Source organism: Ursus americanus, chromosome 11, assembly GCF_024610735.1.
Source record: "Ursus americanus isolate L20-20 chromosome 11, mUrsAme1.1.p, whole genome shotgun sequence".
Lineage (NCBI taxonomy): Eukaryota > Metazoa > Chordata > Mammalia > Carnivora > Ursidae > Ursus > Ursus americanus.
Window position 1 is genome coordinate 8587578 of NC_142137.1, and position 24380 is coordinate 8611957.

At 35.2% G+C, this 24380-nt stretch overlaps 1 protein-coding gene across 2 annotated transcripts in view; it reads right to left on the bottom strand.

Annotated features, from left to right (window-relative positions):
• RNGTT (RNA guanylyltransferase and 5'-phosphatase) overlaps nt 1-24380 on the bottom strand; it is a 308710-nt gene that overhangs the window by 136820 nt on the left and 147510 nt on the right. For both annotated transcript variants that reach the window (XM_087865314.1, XM_045807080.2), the window contains one exon: nt 20083-20151. In XM_087865314.1, the coding sequence (XP_087721440.1) occupies nt 20083-20151 (69 nt within the window). The remainder of the gene's footprint in view (nt 1-20082; nt 20152-24380) is intronic.

Sequence of the window (24380 nt, forward strand, 5' to 3'; positions counted from 1 at the left end):
TATTGGGAATTTCAAAGCACCTTTATGAAAATTAATGAAATTCATGATAATAAATTTTAGAAAATCATATTTTAAAATACGATAGTTCTCAATTACTGAATGTAAATTCTACAATGACATAGATTCCATGAGTAAAATGTATTTAAATACTTATTAGAATGTAAATTCTACTCTAGCAAAAATCATGTCTAATTATGTGCCTACAAAACACCTAGTAAAATGTTCAATAAATACTTGATAAATAAAAATAATGAAATGCAAAATTTTAAAATTTATTATAAAGTATTAGTCCGGTACATTTGACTATATTTTTTAAATAGACTAATTTAGATTATGAAATGATTTAGATTAGCAATATTTATGAGGGATGATGCATATCAATCACTACCAAAAAAATCCTTTTTTCATGATCCCCAAAATAATAAAGGCAAAGATACTATATAATACAGGGACTTTTAGCCTTTTAAAATTAGATATTTATGGGTGCCTAGGTGGCTCAGTCAGTTAAGCATCTGCCTTTGGCTCACGTCAGGATCCCACCAGGGTCCTGGGATCAAGTCCCCCATCGGTCTCCCTGCTCAGTGGGGAGTCTGCTTCTCCCTCTGCCCCTCTCCCCACTTGTTTTCTCTCTCCTTCTCTCTCTCTCTCTCCCCCTTGCAAAAATAAAATCGTTTAAAAAATTTATAAAATTAAATATTTATGAGTTATCAAACTTAAAATACTGAATCTTGCTGAACTATAAACATGGATACAAAAACATCCTTTCAAGCTACAATTTTCAGGGTTAATTAGGGAGGAATGCACTTTAATTTCATTAAATTCACCAGCATGTATCCAGATAAAAATAATTATCAAAGCTATATTTAACTGATACATATAATACTTAGCTCTACAGAAATAAATCTGGTTTTACCAGGTAAGATGTTAAGTAAAAAATTGGGGATAGATTATGTCTGAAAGCAATCACTAATAACCTGAGTTATCCATTATCCTCTTAAGGAAAAAATGTAATTAACGCAAATTCAGACAACAGAGTAAGATGCTTGAGAAAGTATTTACCAAATGGTAACAGAATCTGGCTTAGAGATAAAAGATGGCCATGTACCATAGAGAAGTCTCTAAAACTTAGAAAATCAAATGGAGGCATAAGTGATATATTTGTTGGATAAAGCAGTGGTTCTCAATAGGGGTGATTTTACCCACTCCCCAGTCCCCCCCACCCCCCACTCCCCGGATATAAGGCAATGCCTGCATTTTTGGTTGTCACACTAAGGAGGGGGAGGGAGTAATGCTGCCATCTAGTGGGTAGAAACCAGAGATGTTGCTAAACTTAAAACCTACATGGCAGCTGCCGACAGCAAAGAATCATCCAGCCCAAAATGTCAATGGTACCAAAGCTGAGAAACTCTAATGTACAAGAAGCCAATAGTAATAATAGCAAAGGGGACAATATATTTAGTTCCTTTTTACCTCTACTAACTTCATGATTTTAAGCAAATTCAAAGTAGGGCATTATTTATTTCCCTTGTAAAAATGCAGTAATAGTATTTTGCTTGCCTTAAACATGGTATCTAAATCAGAGCTATCTCATACTTTGTAGCCCTATGCTCGTCGATGATTGCCACTAGTAAAATGTGAGCAGTTATGTTACCATATTCCATCTACGCCCTACACTGAAACCTGAGACAGAATGCCTTCTTCACAAGGATCACACCCGGAAGCTAAGAAAGATCCCTGGCCTTACCATAATATTAGTTTTATTTTATTTTTCTAGCATTTCATTTAAAGGAAAACGGAAGAAATCCTAATTGGTAATGGTACTGGATAAAAGAATAAAACAACTCCAGACTTAGTGGCTTGGTAGATCCTTTGTCCATATTTCACAGAGAAGCAAATAGCAAATATCTATAGTGTAAAATCAAGACATATAAATACGCTGTATGGAAGAAAAGTCATTCATTCAACACTAAGTACCTAGTATGTGCCCAGTACCATACTAGCTGGAGAAGATACAAACACTAACAAAACAGTGAGCTCAACTACAGTGAGGCTTTTAATCTAATCTGCAAGAGATGACAGGGGTGCTTAAAAAAAAACATAAAGAAGAGTTGCTAAGGAAGTACAACAAAGACATCAAAATCAGAGGGATGGGGTAAAGGAAGTTTTCCTGAATAAGAAAAATGCATAAACTGAATTTTGAAAAACAATCAGTTTACAAGAAAACTCTAAGCACTGGGACCAGGAACATATTCGAATTGAGAAGTTAGTTCAAGTTTTCTGAGACTAAGTTGGCTCACTACTCTATGCTGTTCTTGTTGACGTAAAGTGGGGGGAAGAACTATTCTCTCAATAAAACTATGTCAAGGCAATCATTTGGTATTCCACTTCTGGAAAGTCACAAACTTGGTAGAGACAGTAGGGAGAGGTATCATGGAAAGACTCAAGGGAAGAAAATGGAGACTTCCCAGTTCGCAAAACCTTGCTGACATTTCTTATTTACTTATAAAGTTTTATTGCTACTTATGGAAATTGAAGTTGTAATTTGAGAGTAAAATTATAAGTGAATTGATATAGTTTCTTGGTTTATTCAGGTTGGAAAAATTACTCAAAAACACATTCAGATAACTATTTCAATTGTATTATTCACAAGTCTAATTAATTTCTTCTTGCTGTTGTTTTAACATAAAATAACCTGTGGCTTACATTTCTAATGAAACAACTTCTGAAAAAACTATAATTATACAGAAACTTCTGCAACTTCAGCTTTGGTTTCTATATCTAGGCAGTTCCATAGAACTACAGTGACTTTAAAATTTATCCAGTAAGGAAACTGGGATAAAGACAGGTTAGCGGTGCCTGGGTGGCTGAGTTGGTTAAGCGTCTGCCTCTGGCTCAGGTCATGATCCCAGAGTCCTGGGATCGAGCCGGCATCAGGCTCCCTGCTCAGCAGAGAACCTACTTCTCCCTCTCCCTCTCCCTCTGCTGCTCAACCTGCTTGTGCGCGTGCACGCACTCACTCTCTCTGTCAAATAAATAAATAAAATCTTTTAAAAAAAAAGATTAAATGAAAATAGTATCAAGATCAGTTAACAGACTGGTATTATAAGAATACCAGAAAAATGAGGGGCCCTGAAAACATGCAGTAAACTCCCCTTTTTAAAGATAAACAAATTGATAACCAGAATGGTTATAGCTTATCCAAAAAAATTCCCAAATCACAGCAATACAAAAATCTTCATGCCATTAACAAAATAAAGTGCATCATTTGTCCAAAAGCAAATGATTAAAGGTTGAAAAGGTTGGATTAAATGATATCATGAGATGAGATTATAAAACTGTTCCAAAGGAAACCAATTTTAAGTCAGTGGTTTTCTAATTACTCTAGTTTTATAGGGAGGGATGAGTGGGAAGAGAAAGCAACTGGCAAGTGGCCTGGAGAGCAGAAAAAGAAAGCTCAGCACCTCAACTTCTTCAGAACCTAAAGCACTTAGCTCATCTCTACTAATGGTGAAAGCCTACTAAGCCAACTATCTACACCCATCTTTAATATAAGCCCAATCTCCCAATGCACCCTGACCCTACTCTCTGGGCCCATCAAAGTACCTCCCCTACTCCATCAGTCTACACTGTTTTCACCTTATCCACTGTAATGTAATGCGCTGCTATGTCAATTTTCTCCATAGAATGCAAGTGCTTTGAGGGCAGGCACCTTGCCTTTATCCATTTTTGTTATTTCCAGAACTCGGCAATGTATATGACATATAGTAAGCACCCAACTATTAGATGAAGGAATGAGCTAATACATTCCACAACTCCAGATTAATTCCCACTTAATATCTAAGATTACTGTTAAATGATTTTAAAAAAATGCATTAACTTTTAGAGCTAGCAGACTCTCACAGTTTCTCCTCTTCTCTGGTAGACACAGTCTAAACCAAAGCAGTCTACTACTGATAGTTGACCAAACTCTAGATACAAGTAACACCTGCAGCCTAGTTACTCTATACATTAACTACATTAGCCTCCTTTTTACTCATTTATACTATATATCTTACTAAAACGATTTTCTATGCTCCTAGCATTGGTATGAAGAATGGATATGACTGACAGTGCTCTCAGCTGGAGGGCAGATAATTTAGTTAAAGAAGGCACTGCGAGTAATTCTGCCCTCCTGTCAATATTTCAGTTTAAGAGAACAACTCAATTTCTTTGTAAATCAGTTATTTAATAAATCTGGCTTTAAAACAACTCCAAGAGTTCTAATTATCTCAGGAAGCAAAGAAGTTCTCAAAAACTTCATAACAAAAATAATTTTATAATTTCATGTTACATTACTCAACATGGAAACACACACACACACACACACACACACACACACACACACCTTGAATGACAGAAAGCAAGGAACAGAAAGAAAACACATACATAGATACAGGTATCACACAACAGGGCATGGCAGACAGGGAGTGGAAAAAAAAGTGAATATATAATACTATATAGGCTTATTCTGCTTCATTAAAAACCATCAGAGAAACACTAACGTTAAATATTTATCAGAGATTTTAAAAAATCATGTCTATTAAACAGTCATTTGGGGTAAATTTCAACATCAGAATCAATTTGGAATACATATTCTTCAAATATCTATTGTCTGCCTTTTTTTACTGTTACTGCATATGACCCACTCTTCTAAAGCTCCAAATACACCTACAATAGAAATTACTTCCAAATCTTCATCTGTAGTCCAGATAAGTGTTTGCTTGGGGCACACGGGGCGGGGGGGTGGGGGGTGAGGGGGTGCTATCCCGTGCACTGTAGAAGATTTAGCAGCATCCCTGGCCTCTGCTCACTGGTATCAGCACCAACATTCACCCCCTCTCAGTTGTGATCATCAAAAATGTCTCCATTGTCCAATGTCATCTGGCAAATAAAATGGCCCCAGTTGAGAACCACTGGTCCAGAGTATGCATTCACACTTTTTTCTCCAACAAATATCTATTGATCAACTAGCAAGTCTGTGTCAACCTCTGTGCTAGAGGCCAGAGAGATGAAGGTAATGGGGGGGGGGGCCGTTCAGACAAATAAGCAATTACAATAGATTGTGAGCTTTATGAAATGTGCAGTTCAGAACGGTGACGGCATGTAATAGAGACTATAACATATAATCAAAAAGATCAAGAGAAGTTTCCCAAAGGAAGTGAAATTTAAACAAAGAGTTATAGGGAGAAAGAATGAGTATAAACTGAAACAAGAGAAAGTACAGTGAATCTCAGGAACTGAGACATTCAGAACGTATACATAAAACACAGCACCTAATAGCCATCCTCTAAGAACCTACTACGTTATAGATACTAAAAATATAACTGTGAATGCAACAAATATGGTCTCTGCTTTCATGGTATTTATAGTCGAGTTAAGGAAATACAAATTCTTAAAAAAACTAAAAATCACAATATGATGTTAAATTACTTAGAGCCAACAAGAACACTGTGGTAGCAGGGCAGAGTCACACTCTCCTAGTCAGACCTGGCTTCCCCAAGCAAGCAACACCTAATTTGACATTCAAAGGATGAATAGGAGTAATACAGGAAAGAAGAAAACAATTTGAAACAGAAAAAATAGCTTGTATAAACATGTACTCATTACAGAATATTTCAGTTTGCAGCTTTTACAAAATGAATTGGTCTACCAGTAGAAAGAGCCACTAAAGTTATCACTGAACTTCAACAACAAAAAGAAAATTTCTTTTTCATTCTAATTTGACAGAATGTGCACTTTCAAATATTTCCTTCTAAAACTCTGAATTGCCACAAGCATAAGGGATAGATGTCAAAAATAAGCCCCATTTTTGTGCTGATCCCAATATGTCCCCAGATGCTAAAATTAGAGAGCACTAACAAAATACACATTTAAAAATATGGATGGACAAATTCTGAAAAGCAACATGCAAAATAATATGCTACCTTCCTTGAAAAGTAGGGTGGGAATAAGAATGTATTAACATATTTGTAATTGCTTATAAATGTATAAAAAACTACGAAAAGTTAAGTTAAAAACTAACAATAATCGATAACTGAGGGAGGGATGACATGTGAGAGCAAGACTTTCTTCCATGTATTTGTTTTTACTACACATTAGAATTTTTGTATTATCTAGTCAAAAATTAAAAATATACCATCAGATACAATTTTTTAAAAACTCGACGATTAATGTTTCAACACTAAACATAAGTTATCAAGAAAGAACTACCCTTAATTCACTGTTTAATATTTATCATTTATATGAAAACTGATTTTATACTTTATATATTTACCCTATTGGAATTCACTGATTCGTTCACTTTTGTGAAGTCCTTATTTATTTCCCCTTGCTCTGCTACCAACATATCATCATTAGCAGTGTCTTTTGGTAGTACAATAACATCATATATCTATATCCAACTGAGACTGATTACAAATTATTCATCTTTAGCTGTTTATTTTGTCAACAAAATTCAAAGGAAATGCAATATTTTATTTATTTAAGAAAACTAGAAAAATGATATTCTTCTTCCTTATACAAAGCAAGCTAAGAATATTTCACTATGTTCTAAAAGTTGAACAAGGAAAAAAATTTAAAATAAGGTGTATTTTCTTTCTTGGCACTTCACTATTACAATTCTTTGGAAATTATTATATTTTTCAATAAAAAAATAACACATTTGGGGAAAAGATAGAATGACACTTTTCCAGTCTGCCAGGAAACAGAGCCCTTCTTCAAATGAAGACCTATCAAAATATGCAAGCAAATGTCATGGCAACAGAAGCTCTCACCATGGTAACATCATCCCTGCTTCAGAGGAAAACCACTCTAATTCGTCATGTACTTCAAGACAAGGCATTAGACTAATTCCAATTTTCATTTTACAATCTATCCATAACATTCAATATACCTGGCAGTAGTAAAGATTTAATAAAAACATTAATATTTCACAAGAAAGCAATATTAAAATCAAAGCTGACTCGATTTACATGCAAACTGATTAATGCCAGGGATATAAAATCAAGCTGACCCACCTTAGAGAAAATCAAGCTCATGATGAAGACACAAAAAACAATGACATCACAACTGCTTAAGAGTAAATACTCTCGACTCAATACAGAAACAATTATATGTGTAATATTCACAGGATAGCTGGTAGATAAAGCAAGAAAAGCCTTTTTAAAAAATAAAACAAAGAATATAATTTCAAGATTTTTATTATTACTCTTTTGTAATTCATCATATAGAATTCTGTTTTATTTCAGTGACGGATTATTAATGGCACAAAAATTCTTACTTAGAAATACGGGTCTCCGGATGACAAAAGTAAAATCTAATATTTTTTAAAAGATTAGAAATTAATCAGTTATTACCACAAATAAAATTTTACTATGCTACCTACATCATTAAAATCCACTTATAAAAGCCAGTAAACAAGTGTTATCAACTTTGTAAATTAAATTTAAAAATCTAGTAGCTGTGAAGTAAAAGATCCACTGCCTATAGCATATTAAAATGCCAATGGTCATTTTAAAACGTTCATTTTTAGATGACAAACCACAAAAGATTAGCAATTCAAACTGTCAATAAAATCATAAAACCAAAAACCTTGTATGTAAGAATCTAGTAAAACCTAACTGGTTTATGGTAGAGACTAACAACCAGATGATCACTTCAGTTTGATCAGAGTTTGAACCTTAAACCTTAATTATACATAGGTTTATATTAACAGTTAATTTTTTCTTTGAAGAAAATACCCATTTTTCTCAAAATATTTAAATATTTTGTCAAATACAGCTTACATTTAAAATTTTTAAAAACACTGTGAACAAAGTAATATAAGTAAGTCACCTATAAATAAAAATTTTTGCATCAACAGCAAAGCACATTGGGGAAACCAAAAGGCAGCATATGATAAAGAAGACAGTAAACTGCCTTCAAATCTAATTTTGGTCTTCAACTTGAAAGCAAGGGGAAATCACTAGAGATAAAGGAATAAGATTATTCTGGATGCAGTATGAAGAAAAGACTGGAGGAAGACGAAGTGAACATTGCAGGACCAGTTAGGATGCCACTGCAGCAAATCAGGCAAGAGGCAATGAATGGTAAGTCAGATTAGAGCTGTGGGAGAGGTTACCAAGAGAAAAGGGAATAATTTATGAGATATTTGGGTGATAAAGCAGGAAGATAGAGCAAGACTTGGACATGGATCAAAGATGACATCTAGATTTCTCATTTAAATAAGTGGAGTAAGAAATGCTGGGAAAGGAAAGGTTTTTACAGTTTGTATGTTCATTTGTTTGGGGAGTAGAAATGGAGTCTTTGGTGTTTCTGAGAAATTTAAAAAGCAGTATATGAAGGTAGGCAATTAGATAAACAAATATGAAGCTTAAACAGAAATCAAAAGTTTGACTTCTAAGAGATAACTAAAGCCATGGATGTGGATGAGATTTCTAGGGAGAGAGTAGGGCATGAGAAAGAATGAAGGTCCAGGACATTAAACCTTGAGAAAGTTCAAACTTCAATCATTAGTAGAAGACGAAGAGCTTGAATGAGATGGAGAAGAAATGCTATAAGCCGAGAAGGAATTAGGACAATGTGGTATAGAGCCATGAAAGAGAGTATTTTAAAAAACAGTGCATAGCAGTGCAGAGTACCAAAAATGACTGAGTAAAAAAACGGACTGAAAAATTATCTTGATTTTGCAATGAAGAAAGATCATTGGTGACTTTCCAAAAAAGCAACTGATTCAAACAATATTTACTTAGGTAAAGCCCTTTTAAAAATATAATCTTATCTAAAGCTACAATAATATGTAAAAGAAATAAATCAGAGCTGTGGCGATGTAAACACAACACTTACCTAGTAACCTATCCCTCCATGTGGTCCTGAGGCAGTTCACAAAAACCTACAACTTTGGAAATTAGTGTTTTGAAACCATTGGGCTAATCTTGGAAGTATCTTTTCAGCTCTGATTTTCTATAATTCTATAAATGAGATTTACTTTGTTTAAATTGAGGCTTTCATAATAATTAATGATTGCTCTGTGCTTTAGTAATATCAGATACTGCTGCATTTCTTTTTAATCACAAAAAAAAATGCTCTAAGTTTTACTTTCCTGAACATACCATTAATTAACTTTGCTTCTCCTTTTTCCTATAAAAATAATGAACTATGTGAAACACAGACCATTAAATGAAAATGTAAGCAAACTTTCTTCTATGCCAGTGTTTGGTTTTGCCCTCATTAGACTCACCACCTTTATATAGTATCTTTATCACTATTCTTCAGTTTCTCGCCAAAATTCAAATATTTTCTCTTTTTTCTTCTTTTTAGCAGGAGTAATATGTTCTACCTTTTATTCAACTCCAATTCAATTAATGTAATGGAGCAGAATTAACTTCTTGCTAAGTTTTAAGTAATTAGCACCAAACAAACGTAGGCCAAAGAGTTTTTTCATAAGTAGATGTACCAGGAATCCTCTTCATCCTTCACCATTTATTTACCTTCGGAATATTTCTGTGGTATCAGAGAATGGATTACAGGTTAAAAACCAAGCTTTGTCTACCCCGACCAGGACTGCCTCTCCACTTTATGCAGGCTCCCTCAGACTGCTACAACAGTCACTCAATCAGTTCCTTTCTTCATTTATTTGAATTGTTGGGTCAAGGGAGCCAAGGGATGCATACCACATTGTGAGAAGTCTGGAAGATTTTCTGATAAACATAGTGAATTAAACAAGTGCATTTATATCCTCTTTGATTTGAAACCTCACTAAAGCAGGGTTACAGAAAAGAGGTAACAACAGAAAAGGAAACACAGGAGAGAAGACAACAGTAGAAAACAACATGTCAATACATTTTTGAAAGACAGAAAGGAGATGAAGTTAATAGAGCACAGAGCACAGAAATCTGAATACTAAGTGCTTGGAGAGGAGGGTATCAATGAAAGCAATTCAAGCGGCAGCCGCGGTTCCGCAGAACAGATCAGATCAGATAACATAGGGAACAGATAACCAAGAAGGTTGCCAAGGGGGAAAAAGCTGAGGCATGGTACTGAAAACAAGGACAATGGTTGAAAATCTTTATAAAGAACATTTAAACCTCTAGGTTCCCTCCTCAACCCCAGGCAAAAGGCAGGAGATACCCTTATCCTGTGGAAAAACTGAAGAAAGAAAGTTCTAGTATGGAAGATTCAAGCGTAACAAAGGAGGGATACCGAGGCCTGGAGAATTCAGTAAAGCTTACCTACTGAACAGTGGACCCTTGCCCCATTATCTTCTCTATTCCAAGAATGCTAACAGCCAGGCAAATGCAACCAAGGGAGAGCCTGGAGGCTTGGTCTTTGAAGAGGCTTAAGAATTCCAGAGAAAAGAACTATAGAGTCTACCATTTGGATAACTTCCAATTTAAAACTTAAGGGTGAAACATGTACACATATTTTAACATGATAAGAAAAATACCATAAGGTATACCATGTTATTACAGTAAATAGCACATGAATTTGCTCTAAGTGTCCATCACTTACCCTGCCTGCACGCAGTTATTAAAGCTGAGTTCATGGAAGGTTTTAGATTTCCCCAGAAGGACAATTTAGAAATATTGGCAAATTTTACATTAAAAATTAGTTCTTGGTCTGATTAAGGTTCCTAAATTCTCATTCAGAACTTGCTTTCAATAGAAAGCCTAACAAAGGAAGGTAATTTACAAGTCACACAAGGACGGGATCAGAGATTACACTGGGTACTGTATTAGGCTCTATGGTTATTAGTCAAAAATACCACATCGAGCTAGGTAACTGGGGAAGGTTGAAAAATGGCCCCCAAAGATAATCGGGAAAATTCATCCAAATAGTACAGTATTAACACCATGAAGAGAAAATGGTATTGCTTGTCCTATAAGTAGTCCTAAAATTAGATACAATAAAAATGAATCAGGGATACTAAGTTATAGTAAATATACAGCCTTTAAATAGTGTAAAATCAGGCCCACACTTAGTTGGTCGAAATAAATAGACTTTCTCTTTATAAACTGAGAGAATAAATAAAAACTGGAATGGAACTAAATTTCTCATTGTATGATGCAAGGTCACGTAATGCTCTGTCTCTGGACCAACTAAAATCACATCTCCCCCCACTGGAAGCTACACCTGTCTGTAATCAACTCCATTCTTACCTCTTTATACAGAAAATTTAGAGCTGCTGAAAAGGAAAATTAACGTCTTTCCTTTGGATATGCAACAGCAATCAGAAAAAGGCCATTTTACTTGGTGAAGAAAAGGAACTTGATGACAACATGTGAGCACAGTGGTTTCAATCCCAAAGAATTAGGTGAAAGAAAAAACTTAATATTCTTTCTTTGAAAGCAATAAAGAAATCATAAAAGTTATGAAATATTAGAAAAATAGATCTTAAATTCTGCAGAATATCATGCATACAATGTTTGATAATGTCATTCAAGTTCACCCACTTTATATAAACCTTTATTTTCATTTTTTAAAAGAGGTAGAAAAGTCACAAATCTCTGTGTAGAAACCAAGTGTAGTCTCACCTGTGACTTTGGTAAATCAAAAATTTGAAAATGGAATACAGAGTACCCCTCCTCTGGTGGTCGCCCAAACTAAGGACTCAGTAAATAAGAACAGAAAAATCAGAACGAAATTGCAAAATTAAAATCACTTAAAAAACCCAACACTACAAAGTTGCATATAATGAAATTTTGTATGTGAGCAAGAAAACTGCTCTCCTGAATGGATTCATGGTAAATTGGAGCCTATTCTGGATGGCAGCGTTAATATATTTTATACTCAGAATATCCTTTCAAAGATTTGACACAAAAACAACAGAAATGCAAAAAGAAAAACAAACAAACAAAAAGAACCCCACCATAGAATTAAATAGAATGGGTAGACAGGTGACTAAGTACCACATCCTTCTTACAGCCAGATGCCAATCTATCAATTAACAGTGAAGTCCCACTAAAGGGCACACTACAAACACTGTGAAAGGTATGTATTTGTGGTAAAAATTAAGACAGAGTTGACAAAGTGTACTTTAAAGAAATAAAAAACTAGATAAAAATGTTCATGAGAAATTACACTTAGAAATGAAACACATCAAGAAATAGACTAAAATCAGGGGCGCCTGGGTGGCGCAGCGGTTAAGCGCCTGCCTTCGGCTCAGGGCGTGATCCCGGCGTTCTGGAATCGAGCCCCACATCAGGCTCTTCAGCTATGAGCCTGCTTCTTCCTCTCCCGCTCCCCCTGCTTGTGTTCCCTCTCTCGCTGGCTGTCTCTATCTCTGTCAAATAAATAAATAAAATCTTTAAAAAAAAAAAAAGAAATAGACTAAAATCATCAAAATTTCATTGAAAATGAAAAGAATTAACCAAAGATTAATAACTAGTACAGTATAGTGCTGTGTCATCAATTAAACTTTTACAAAAATAAGTAGTTATGAAATATTTTTTATAGCAAAATGAGTCTTTCTAGATATATGCTAACCTAAGGATTGGAAAGGCTAAATTAATAAGAAACTGACAATTGCCACTGATGAATAAAATGTGAACCCTTCAAAGCCATTCCATATACTATGTAATCTTAATAATGTAGCATGCAAAAGTGAAAATTCTATTGAAATGATGGCAGGAGAAAAAACTGATAGAAATACAGTCATATAATAATGATAGTGATAAACTTCATAACAACTCTATTTCATTTATTGTAACAAATTTCGTTTTAAGAGATATACTGTTTTCAAGAAAGTAATATAGGAGTTTATTCTCTCTCTTATTAAAAATTCTTTACCCAATATATTTTCCCCAATACTGGAAGGAAGAAGGAATTCTTAAGTGTTAATTTATATTCACATACATTGATCATCATATGATCATTACAGAACTTCAGAGCTAAACTATTATAGCTTGTACATTTTACAGATGAAGAACTGGAGAACCAAAGAGATATTAATATTAAGTGCCTTATCTTAACCAGAGACCAATTCTAACCCACTAGGAAGTCTCTGAGAAGAATATGCAAGTAGCAAAACTCATATTACTGTTTCATGAAGAATAAGTGTTTGCATTTGGCATTCTGCAAGGAAACAAGTGAGAATTTAAAGAAAGTCACTGAAAAATTTCTTAAAAGAAAAAAGATCGAACATAAATTAGATTATACATATGCATGTGCAACAAGAAAAATAGAAGAGCTATAAATTTTAAAAATGTTTGCTTGTATTTCTGTTGTCTGATTCCTGAGGCTAGGACTTCCAAGTACTATACTAAATAACATTGGTGAGAGTGGACATCCTTGCCTTGCTCCTGACCTTAGAGGAAAAGCTCTCAATTTTTCCCCAGTGAGGATATAGAGCTGTAGGTTTTTCATATATAGCCTTTGTTATGTTGAGGTATTTTCCCTCTATCCCTACGTTGTTGAGGGTTTATGTCATGCATAGATGTTATATTTTGTCAAATGCTTTTTCTTCATCTACTGAGAGTATCATATGGTTCTTATCCTTTTTTTTTCATTAATGCGGTATATCACAGTGACGGATTTACAACTGCACCAAAAACCGTTAAGATATCTATGAATAAACCTAACCAAAGAGGTAAAAGACCTGTACTCTGAAAACTAAGAAGAACACTTATGAAAGAAACTGAAGAGGACACAAAGAAATGGGAAAACATTCCATGCTCATGGATTGGAAAAACAAACATTGTTAAAATGTCTATAATGCAAGCCCTATCAAAATACCACTAGCGTTTTCCACAGAGCTAGAACAAACAATCCAAAGATCTGTATAGAACCACAAAAGACCCCAAAAATAGGCAAAGTAATCTCGAAAAAGAAAAGCAAAGCTGGAGGCATCACAACCTTGGACTTTAAGTTATATTACAAAGTTGTAGTGATCAAGACAGTACAGTACTGGCACAAAAGCACATAGGTCAATGGAACGGAACAGAAAACCCAGGAATGGACCCACAACTATATGACCAACTAATCTTTGACAAAGCAGGAAAGAATATCCAATGGAAAAAAGACAGTCACTTCAACAAACAGTGTTGGGAAAACTGGACAACAACACGCAAAAGAATGAAAACTGGATGATCTTCTTACATCATTTGCAAAAATAAATTCAAAATGGATTAAAGACAGGGGTGTCTGGGTGGCTCAGTCAGCTGGGCGTCCGACACTTGATTTCAGCTCAGGTCATGATCTTAGGCTTGTGAGATTTCTCTCAAATAAATAAATAAATAAATAAATAGAATCTTTTTTAAAAATGGATTAAAGACATGTGAGACAGGAAACTATCAAAATCCTAGAGAAGAACACAGGCAGTAACCTCTTTGACATTGGCTGTAGCAACTTCTTACTAGATATGTCTCCTGAGGCAAGGGAAACAAAAGCAAAAATAAACTCTTAAGATTTCAACAAGATAAAAAGCTTCTGCATAGCAAAGGAAATGATCAACAAAACTAAAGACAACTTTCAGAATGGAAGAAGATATTTGCAAATGATATATCTGATAAATGGTTAGTATCCAAAATCTATAAAGAATTATCAAACTGAATACCCAAAAAACAAATAATCCAGTTAAAAAATGGGCAGAAGACATGACTAGACATTTTTCCAAAGAAGGCATACAGATGGCTAACCGACACATGAAAAGATGCTCAACATCACTCATCATCGGGGAAATGCAAATCAAAACTACAATGACATATCACCTCACACCTGTCAGAATGGCTAAAATTAACAACACAGCAAACAACAAATGCTGGCAAGGATACAGAGAAAGGGCAATCCTCCTACACTATTGTTGAGAATGCAAACTGGTGGAGCTACTCTGGAAAACAGTATGGAGGTTCCTCAAAAAGTTGAAAATAGAATTACCCTACAATCCAGCAATGGCACTACTAGTTTTTTACCCAAAGGATACAAAAATATCAATTCGAAGGGATACATGCACCCCGATGTTTATAGCAGCATTATCAACAACAGCCAAATTATGGAAACAGCCCAAGTGTCAATCGACTGATGAATGGATAAAGAAGATGTGGTGTATATATATATACATACTATGGAATATTGCTCAGCCATAAAGAAACATGAAATCTTGCCATTTGCAATGACCTGGATGGAGCTAGAAAGTATTATGCTAAGCAAAATAAGTCAGAGAAAGACAAATACCATATGATTCCACTCACATGTGGAATTTAAGAAGCAAAACAAATGAACGTAGGGGGAAAAAGAGAGAGAGAGAGAGAGGAAGGGGAAACCAGAAAACAGATTCTTAACTATAGAGAACAAACTGAGGGTTAGTGGAAGGGAGGTGGCCAGGGGATTGGGCAAATAGATGATGGGGATTAAGGAAGGCACTTGTGATGAGCACTGTATGTACTAAATTCTACATCTGAAACTAATTTTATGCTGGATGTTAACTAAATACAATTTAAATAAAAACTTGAAGGAAAAAAATGTCCATATATCGGTAAAATATAAAACCAGTCAAATCTGAAAGGCTAGGGGGAAAACCTAATGATATATTTTCATTTCATTTCTTTGATGAACATTTTTCTAAGACATAGTGGGCCAAACACTATCCTAGACACTGGACATAACAAAGTAAATAAGAAAGGAAAGTACAAATAACCTTGGAGAAACACACAGTATTTATAAGACAATAACTTAATATTTATCTTGTGAGGTGCTAGCTACTTCTTTATCTAGTGTAAAAAACAGCAAAGTTATCCTGAAGATCTTTTTTTGCTTTGAGAATAATCATTTAAGTGATCTGTCTTAGTTATAAAGATATTTAGCAATTAAGTAACAAGTGTTCAAGAGAAAAAAGGAAAAAAAAAAAAAAACCAAACATTTCTTTTGGCTTCACAAAAGCAAACCACCCCCCATAAGTCCTATGAAATGAAGAGCAGGGGAAAGACTGAGTATGCACAGGAGCCCAAGATCTCATCAAGGCCCTAACTTCTGCTTCTTTTTAGTCATGGTATTACAGCTCTCTTGGTCTGGTGGCCTCAGAATGAGATCAGGTGGCCTCAAAGAATCTGAGAAACTCCATGTCACAGAAGGGGAAGGTACAGATTTGTGACCAGGAGCTAGACTGTCATGAGAAAGATCTGCTTCTAGACAGAGGTGTGTATAAGGCTAGAAATCGCTTTGACCAAGCCAATTCAACAGTAATGACAGAGGAATAGTTTTGTGATGTGCATGTATATGTGTGTGTGGTCCAAAGAACTAAAAGAGATTAAGTGTTCATGCCTAAGGTGACACAGAAGAAACCCAGAAACTACTTTTCCACCTCCTCTATACCCTCAAAGACTACCATCAGACTAACAGGAGTAACTTAGAAATACCCATCTTCAACAACATCAATGTAGAAATGATGGCAGTAAATGCACAGAAGAATACAGTCAATCTATGAACTCATCAGAATTTCACCTTTCCAGAACCTGGTGGCTAGAATCAGGATACCTTAAATGGGTAAGTTTAAAATCTCTGGGCACAATTATAAAAAAAGAAAAACCTAGGAAGTAAAAATGGATCCTTGTAACATTACACTACACTGTGATTCATTTCTTCAGAGGAGAGAAGGGGCCAAGCTATTTCATTTGAATAATTAAGAAATATAATCTTTATTTTGTTCTGCAAGCTGGGAATTTCCAGGATAAGGACACTGAAGAGAAATCCCAAGGAGAAAAAGCTATGCAGCAGGACTACAGAATGAAAGACCTCAGAGGGAATGCCTTCAAATTAAAACCAAACTGGATATATTACTTGATAAATCTGACTGTACTGAAAAAAATTTTAACAGTTCTTTTAAAGAGTTTAAGGGAAGAAATAGTGATAATCACAACAAATGAAAATATAAGGCAATTCCTAACTTCAGGGAAAAAAAGTTTTCTATGAAAATATAATATTATACAACTTGACTCAGATGTGAACAATATTTATGTTACCACAGAAATATAAATACTGAATATTCATTTGACCAAAAATGTGATATAATTACAATGGGATGACAGAAGGAGAAGGGGTGATGTTGGAGGAGTGAAAGAGCTCAATCCTGTTCTTCAACAGCAGAGAGTAGGCAGATCATGTATAAAACAGAAAACCAAGGAAGAGCAGCATAAACAGATTTTGTAGAAATCAGGAGGGAAAAGAGAAAAAACACACAGCTAAAACAACAGAAAATAATTACCTCCTAGGAGTGGCACTCTAAATGTGGGGAAAAGAAGAAGAGACTGTTCTATTTTTCAGTAGAAGCCATGATATTTTGACTTTTAAAACCATGGGCATGTATTATTATGTATTGCTTGGTACTTAAAAGTATTTTTTCCATAATATTACCTTCTTTATTTTGAATATATAAAAAAAGAAAAAAAACTAAGAAATAAGGTAGCATAAATCCTCAAAAAACTATTACACTCAAATCCAAAGGTATATTAAAAATTACACATATCATGATTAAGTAGCATTTGTGTCAGAATGTAAGGATGGGTCAACGAGAGAAAATCACTGTAATTTACTACATGAATGTCATAAAAAGGAAAATGACATGGCAATCTCAATCAATAGATACAGAGAAAGCATTCGTTAAAGCCCAAAACTTATTTATGATTGAAAAAAAACCCAACAACCTTTGTATGAATAGAAACAAACTTTCTCGGCATGATAAAAGCTCTCTAAGAGAAATCTACCAAAAACATACTTAATGGAGAAAAATTAGCCACATTCCCTTTGAAGTTGAGAGTAAGGTAAGAATGTCTCTCTCTTCTCCACCCAATAAAGTCAATGTTTAAACCAGTGCTAGAGGTCCTGGCCAATATGTAATATTAGACAATTATTAGAACTAAAAGTGTTCAGCAAGATTCTTGAATCAACAAATTAATCAACAATGTGGCAGTACATTAGAAGTACCAAATAAAGATACCATTTACCGTAAAAATGGAAAATAATAAATATCTAGAAATTAGACAACAATTAAAAACTTACACTCAATTACAGAACAAAAAAGGACCTGAAAAGGGCTAATCCTTATGCACTGAGATGATCTAACACTATAAAAACAACAATTTTCTCCAAATTAAATTCAAAGCAATTCCAATTGAACTCCTAACAAGAATTTTTCTATAACCTGACAAACTATATCTGAAATTTCAATGTTAAACCAAATGTCCCCACATATTTAAGAAAAGAACAGAGAGACTTGCCTTACTAGATATCAGTTACAAAGCCACTATAATAACAAGTGTGGTTATTTGAATCAGAACAGACTAATACATCAGCTGACTTTCCTAGACTCACGTATCAGGCCATTTCTCTTACATATATCAAAATCTCATATACATGTGGATATGAACCATGAGTTTAACAAAATAAAATGTATTGCAATTACTATTATTTTTAGACTTGACTTCGATCTAGGGGATCAGGCCTAGAAAATACTGTAACTCAAAGATCTAACTTCTACTTCCGAAGATATCATTTTCTACAATGTCTGTCCCCAGCCTCTAACTCTCCTCCATCACCTCTTCCCTTGACCACAGAACAGCTTCTCTCTACCTGTTTGGCAAAGGGGCTAGAAGGAAGACAGAAGCCAATCACGTATCACGTTATACCTAAACTTGCATATTAAAGTTCTACCATATACGTAAAACATATAGTATTTAATATACAGTCTTCAAAAATATTAGTTTCCTTCCCTTTTCTCCAGATACCCAATTTGATGTCTCACTATATAACTTCACAGCTAGCCCATGCCCTAATTTCGAAGGTTAGAGGCAAACTACAGCACATGAAATTAACAACTCTTTTCTATAAAGCAGTTTTCATACACGAACATGCATTTGAGTACATGAAGAGCTTGTTAAAGCACAACTTGCCGGACTCCATTCCCAGGGTTCCTGATCAGTAGGTCTAGGGTGAGCTGCTTTTCTTTTTTTTTTTTTTTTTAAGATTTTATTTATTCATTTGAGAGAGAGCAAGAACAGAGCTAGAAAAAGAAAGCACGAGCAGGGAGAGGGGCAGAGGGAGAAGGAGACTCCCCAACGTGGGGCTCAATCCCAAGACGCTGGGATCATGACCTAAGCTGAATGCAGGCACTTAACCAACTGAGCCACCCAGGTGCCCTGGGTAAGCTGCTTTTCTAATAACTTTCTGGGTGGCGGTAACGTTCCTTGTCCACAGGTCACGTCTTGAGAAACAGTGCTCTACAGAGCACAGGTTGTCTAATGAGGGCAATTTTGCTTCCAGAGGGAAGTAGGCAGTGAATGTATATATTTTTGGTTGTCACAACCTGGAGAGAGAGGACTGGGGGAAAGAGGTAATACCGGCACCTACTAAGTACGTACCAAGGATGCTGCTAAACACCCTGTAATACACAGGACAGCTCCCCACAACAAAGAATTATCTGGCAAAAAAAAATGTCACTGATGCTAATGTTGAGACACCATGCTATCAGAGTAAAACGTAACTTACTCCAAATACATGATTTGACCATTCGGTTAGTACAAGTTCTTCAGTGAGTTTCAGAAATCTGACATTCATAGAATTCATAGTAATATTCACAGAATTACATTTTCTTCAAGTATTAAAAATTCTTTGAATTTCACTCATCCATAACAAATTTTAGAAATATTAATATTTAAAGGTATATTGAGCTACAGAAAGAAATAAGTATTTATGTAATGTTATTGGTAGATTTCTAGTGAAGATATATAAATTAACACTCATTTTGCAAGAATTATTTAAAAACAAATTATATCAAAAGACTTTCTTGAAAAATAATGATCCATGTTTCTTAAGCTGAGTGAAAAGCAAACAACTGTTCATTTTACCATTATATATATTCAGCATAACTGAAATATCTTAAATAAACAATTTCTTTAAGGATAGGCAGTGACTGTAGCAGTAATCAATCCTAAGTAAATATATCTCAAGAAAATGTACTTCATATATACATTCATGTGTACGCACATATTTATATACATAAAACACACTACAAATGCACACACACACACACACACACACACACACACACGAACTTACTCCAATAGGCTGAAAAATAAGTCCATCCATTTCATGGCTGACTTCTTTGGCAAAATTTCCTTCAAGTAACTATAAAACAAATACATATATTTTTAGAAATACAATAATCACTTACAGGGTATTTTAATTTTTTACAAGCTTTACAAAAATTTCTTAATGTATAAGCTTTAAGAACTGAAATACAGAATGGGGAAGGTGGGTGATACAGAGAGATCTAGGTTAACATATTGCAAAATTTTTTTTAATGTACAAAGACTTACTCCATGGCAGGCTAGATATCTTGAACAACAGTCATGACTAAAACAACCAAAATGATGGATAAAATATTAAAAACATTTTTTAAATACATTGCTGAGCCAGCATAAAAGGAAGGAAGACAGAGGCCAAAATCAGTGAAAACAGAAATTCTGAGAAGTAACAAATACAGGGAATAAAATAAAAAACATACACAAAAAAGGAAACCACAGAGAAACGTGCAAGGGATAGATGGAGGCTAGGGGGCAGGGGAGACTTCCCCTGAGAATCTATAACCTTAAGCAACCTCAGACATGGGATCACAGTCCAAAAATATATTATCTGTGCCGTCCCCAAACCCACCAATAGAGGATTTTTAAAAAATTTTTTGTCCTACTTTTTGTTTTGTTGTCTTTTTCATATTTTTTCAAGCACAGAAATGCATTACAAGGTATACACAGTATAAAATACAAATGACAGTTTTTTCCAGTGTCATTATCTTCTAAAGAGTAGGTATAGCCCCAAAGCTCTCTCATTAGTTCTGAGCAAGTAAACGCTTCTTTCGCAGATTTTTATTGTTTTGAAGACCTGAACATGTGTATCACCGATGGAAGCCCTAAACACTGATTTCTGTATTTCAGAGAGCCAGAGTCTGACCAACGTACATCACAGGCAGGATAGGTCTGGGATTCAAATACGTTGGATCCAAAATTTTGGTTATGCTGTGTATGATACATCACTTTTATCACAATCCCGTCCTCCTGAAAACCACTTTATCTACAGGGAGATTCATATTCCAAAAGCAACAACCAAAATTTCAAGTTTATTTCACTGCAACAAAATCTGTGAGTCTCCTCCAAACTGCGGCTTCGTGTTCTTTGCCACTTCGTTCTTCAAAATCTGTAATTCCTCTAAACTGAGGGCAGTTCACAGCAAAAAAAAACAAGAGCAAGCCTAGTTTCTAACAACTTTAAGACAACTCCGGGTTTGAATATCTAAATTCCCTTAAAACTGTAAAGCTTCTTAGTCAATTCATAGGGACAGAAATTAGGGAGCCTGGTCAGGGGGTGTGCGGCAAGGGGAGAATAAGGAGTTAGTGTTTAAGAGGTACAGAGTTTAATTTGGAAAGAAGAAAAAAATCTGGAGATGGATAATGGTGACGGCTGCACAACAACGTGAATATCCTTAATGCCACTAAACTGTATGATTAACAATAGCTAAAAAGATAAATTTTATGTATATTTTCACATAATTTTTTTTAAAAACTGTAATGCTCTTGAAGTTTTCTTTCTTGTTCTGTTTTTTCCTTTTACTACAACACTAAGAATTCTTAGGTGGGCAGCTGGCAAACTGGGACTCTTACAGCCATATTATCCAGAGTCTGGCAAAATGGGCAGGACAGTTCTGAGATTCATAGATTTGTCACCCATGTACTCAGTGGTTTAAATTACCTGGCTGATTGAGAAGGCAATTTGCCAGAATAAAAAATTCCATATGAATTAAAAACACTGATTTCTTATAAATTCCTTTTAAAAGAGGAAAAATAAATCCTAAGCATCAAAGAGCAAAAATATCAGCTTACATTCTTGCTGGAAATGTGGAAGATAATTTGAGATTAAAGCCTTCGTATGTGATGTATGTATGTGATATATTCATCCTAGAGGAAAAATTTTTGAAACTTGTATTCATATTGAGAAGCATATTATATTAAGACCTTCATGTTCTATTTCAACTTTTTTCAAATATCCATGAACTAATGAAGGGTAAAGGTTCAAGCAAGACAGAAAAGTATAACCTTAATACTTCTTGTACCCTATCATGTAAGAAAAGGTAAACTGCTAAATTCATAGCACAAAATCTGCTGAGAAATAATGCAAACCAAATGCCACATCACCTTGAAAAAACAAACAACTTTCTTTTTTTTTTTTTTAAGTAGGCTCCACACCCAACCCTGGGTTCAAACTCATGACCCCCAAGATGAAGAGTTGCATGTTCTACCAGCTGAGGCAGGCAGGCACCCCTAAAAAACTTTTCAAAGGTTAAAAGAATTTGTCCTCCTTAACCATAGGTACATCATCTATGGCAAATAAACATAGCTTTCCTACTCTTAGGTCAAAAGTCTCAAACTGATATAACGGATCATCCCTGTACACAAAGTACATATAAAGTAATAGTACAGAGCTGGCAAGACTCTAAATAATATGATGTTACCTACTGCAGAAATGAAAATCACCTCATTTTTTATTTTACTCTACCTTTTTACAAATCAGAAACCTCTTACGTCAAAACAAGAAATAGCCCGTTTTTACTCTTGTTTTACTCCTTGCTGATTACTCCAGACAATTTTTTTTAAGATTTTATTTATTTATTTGAGAGGCAATGACAGAGATAGCGGGAGACAGCATGAGCAGGGAAGAGAGGGAGAAGTAGACTCTCTGCCAAGCAGGGAGCCCAATGAGGGGCTCAATCCCAGGACCCTGAGATCATGACCTGAGCCGAAGGCAGACACTTAACCAACTGAGCCACCCAGGCACCCCTCCCCTTCCCCCCCCCCTTTTTTTAAGATTTTAATTATCGAGAGACAGACAGACAGAGGTAGCAAAAGAGTCTTTCTTTACTTAACATGTATAGTGGCACCTATCATGTACTAAGGACCTATAATAAACTGTTTGCTTGGTTCTTAACATATACCATTCAAAATATGTAATTCCTCACAAGATATGTATTTGTGAGTTTTGTATTATTATTATTGAATTTGCCAGAAAAGGAAACTGAGGCTATCAGAGATTAGGTAACTAGCTTCAAGTCAGACAGCTAAAAAACAGAACAGATTTCGGGCACTTGGGTGACTCAGTTGGTTAATCTACTACATTTGGCTCAGGTCATGATCCTGGGGTCCTGGGATTGAGTCCCACATTGGGCTCGCCCTGCTCTGCGGGAAACCTGCTTCTCCCTCTCCCTCTGCCTGCCACTCCCCCTGCTTGTGCTCTCGCTCTGTCAAATAAATAAATAAAATCTTAAAAAAAAAAAAGGACAGATTTCAGTTAAAAATAAGAAAATAACGAAAGAAAGTCTGCTTTGACTCTGAAATAAATGCCCAAAGATTTTTGCAACATCCTATATGTATAGGTCCTCTAATCATCATTTAAGGTTTACAGATTTTATTTTTTTAATTGAAGATTTTATTTATTTATTTATTTATTTATTTATTTATTTATTTGAGAGAGAGAGAGACAGCATGCACAGGCACAAAGGCATGAGCAGAGAGGGGAGGGGCAGAAAGGGAGGGAGATGGACAAGCAGACTCTGCACTGAGCATGGAGCCCGATGGAGGGCTCGTGCTCACAACCCTGAGATCATGATCAGAGCCAAAACCAAGAGGACTGAACCAACTGAGTCACCCAGGTGCCCCAATGTTTAGACTTTAAATGTACTGTACCATGTACTATATGAAAAAGGTGCATACAAGAAGCAGAGGAACGGGTTAGTGAATTGGAGGATGGGTTAATAGAGGAAAAAATGAAAATAGAAGATGGTCTTAAAAAAATCCACGCCCACGAATGTAGGTTACGGGAGATTACTGACTCAATGAAACGATCCAATGTTAGAATCATTGGCATCCCCGAGGGGGTGGAGAAAAACAGAGGTCTAGAAGAGATATTTGAACAAATTGTAGCTGAAAACTTCCCTAATCTAGCAAGGGAAACAAACATTCGTATCCAAGAGGCAGAGAGGACCCCTCCCAAGCTCAACCACGACAAACCTACGCCACGTCACGTCATAGTGCATTTCGCAAATATTAGATGCAAGGATACAGTATTGAAAGCGGCCAGGGCAAAGAAATTTCTCACGTACCAAGGCAAAGGCATCAGAATTACGTCAGACCTGTCTACACAGACCTGGAATGAGAGAAAGGGTTGGGGGAGCATATTTAAAGCTCTTTCAGAGAAAAACATGCAGCCAAGGATCCTTTATCCAGCAAGGCTGTCATTCAGAATTGATGGAGAAATAAAGACATTTCAGAATCGCCAGTCACTAACCAATTTCGTAACCACGAAACCAGC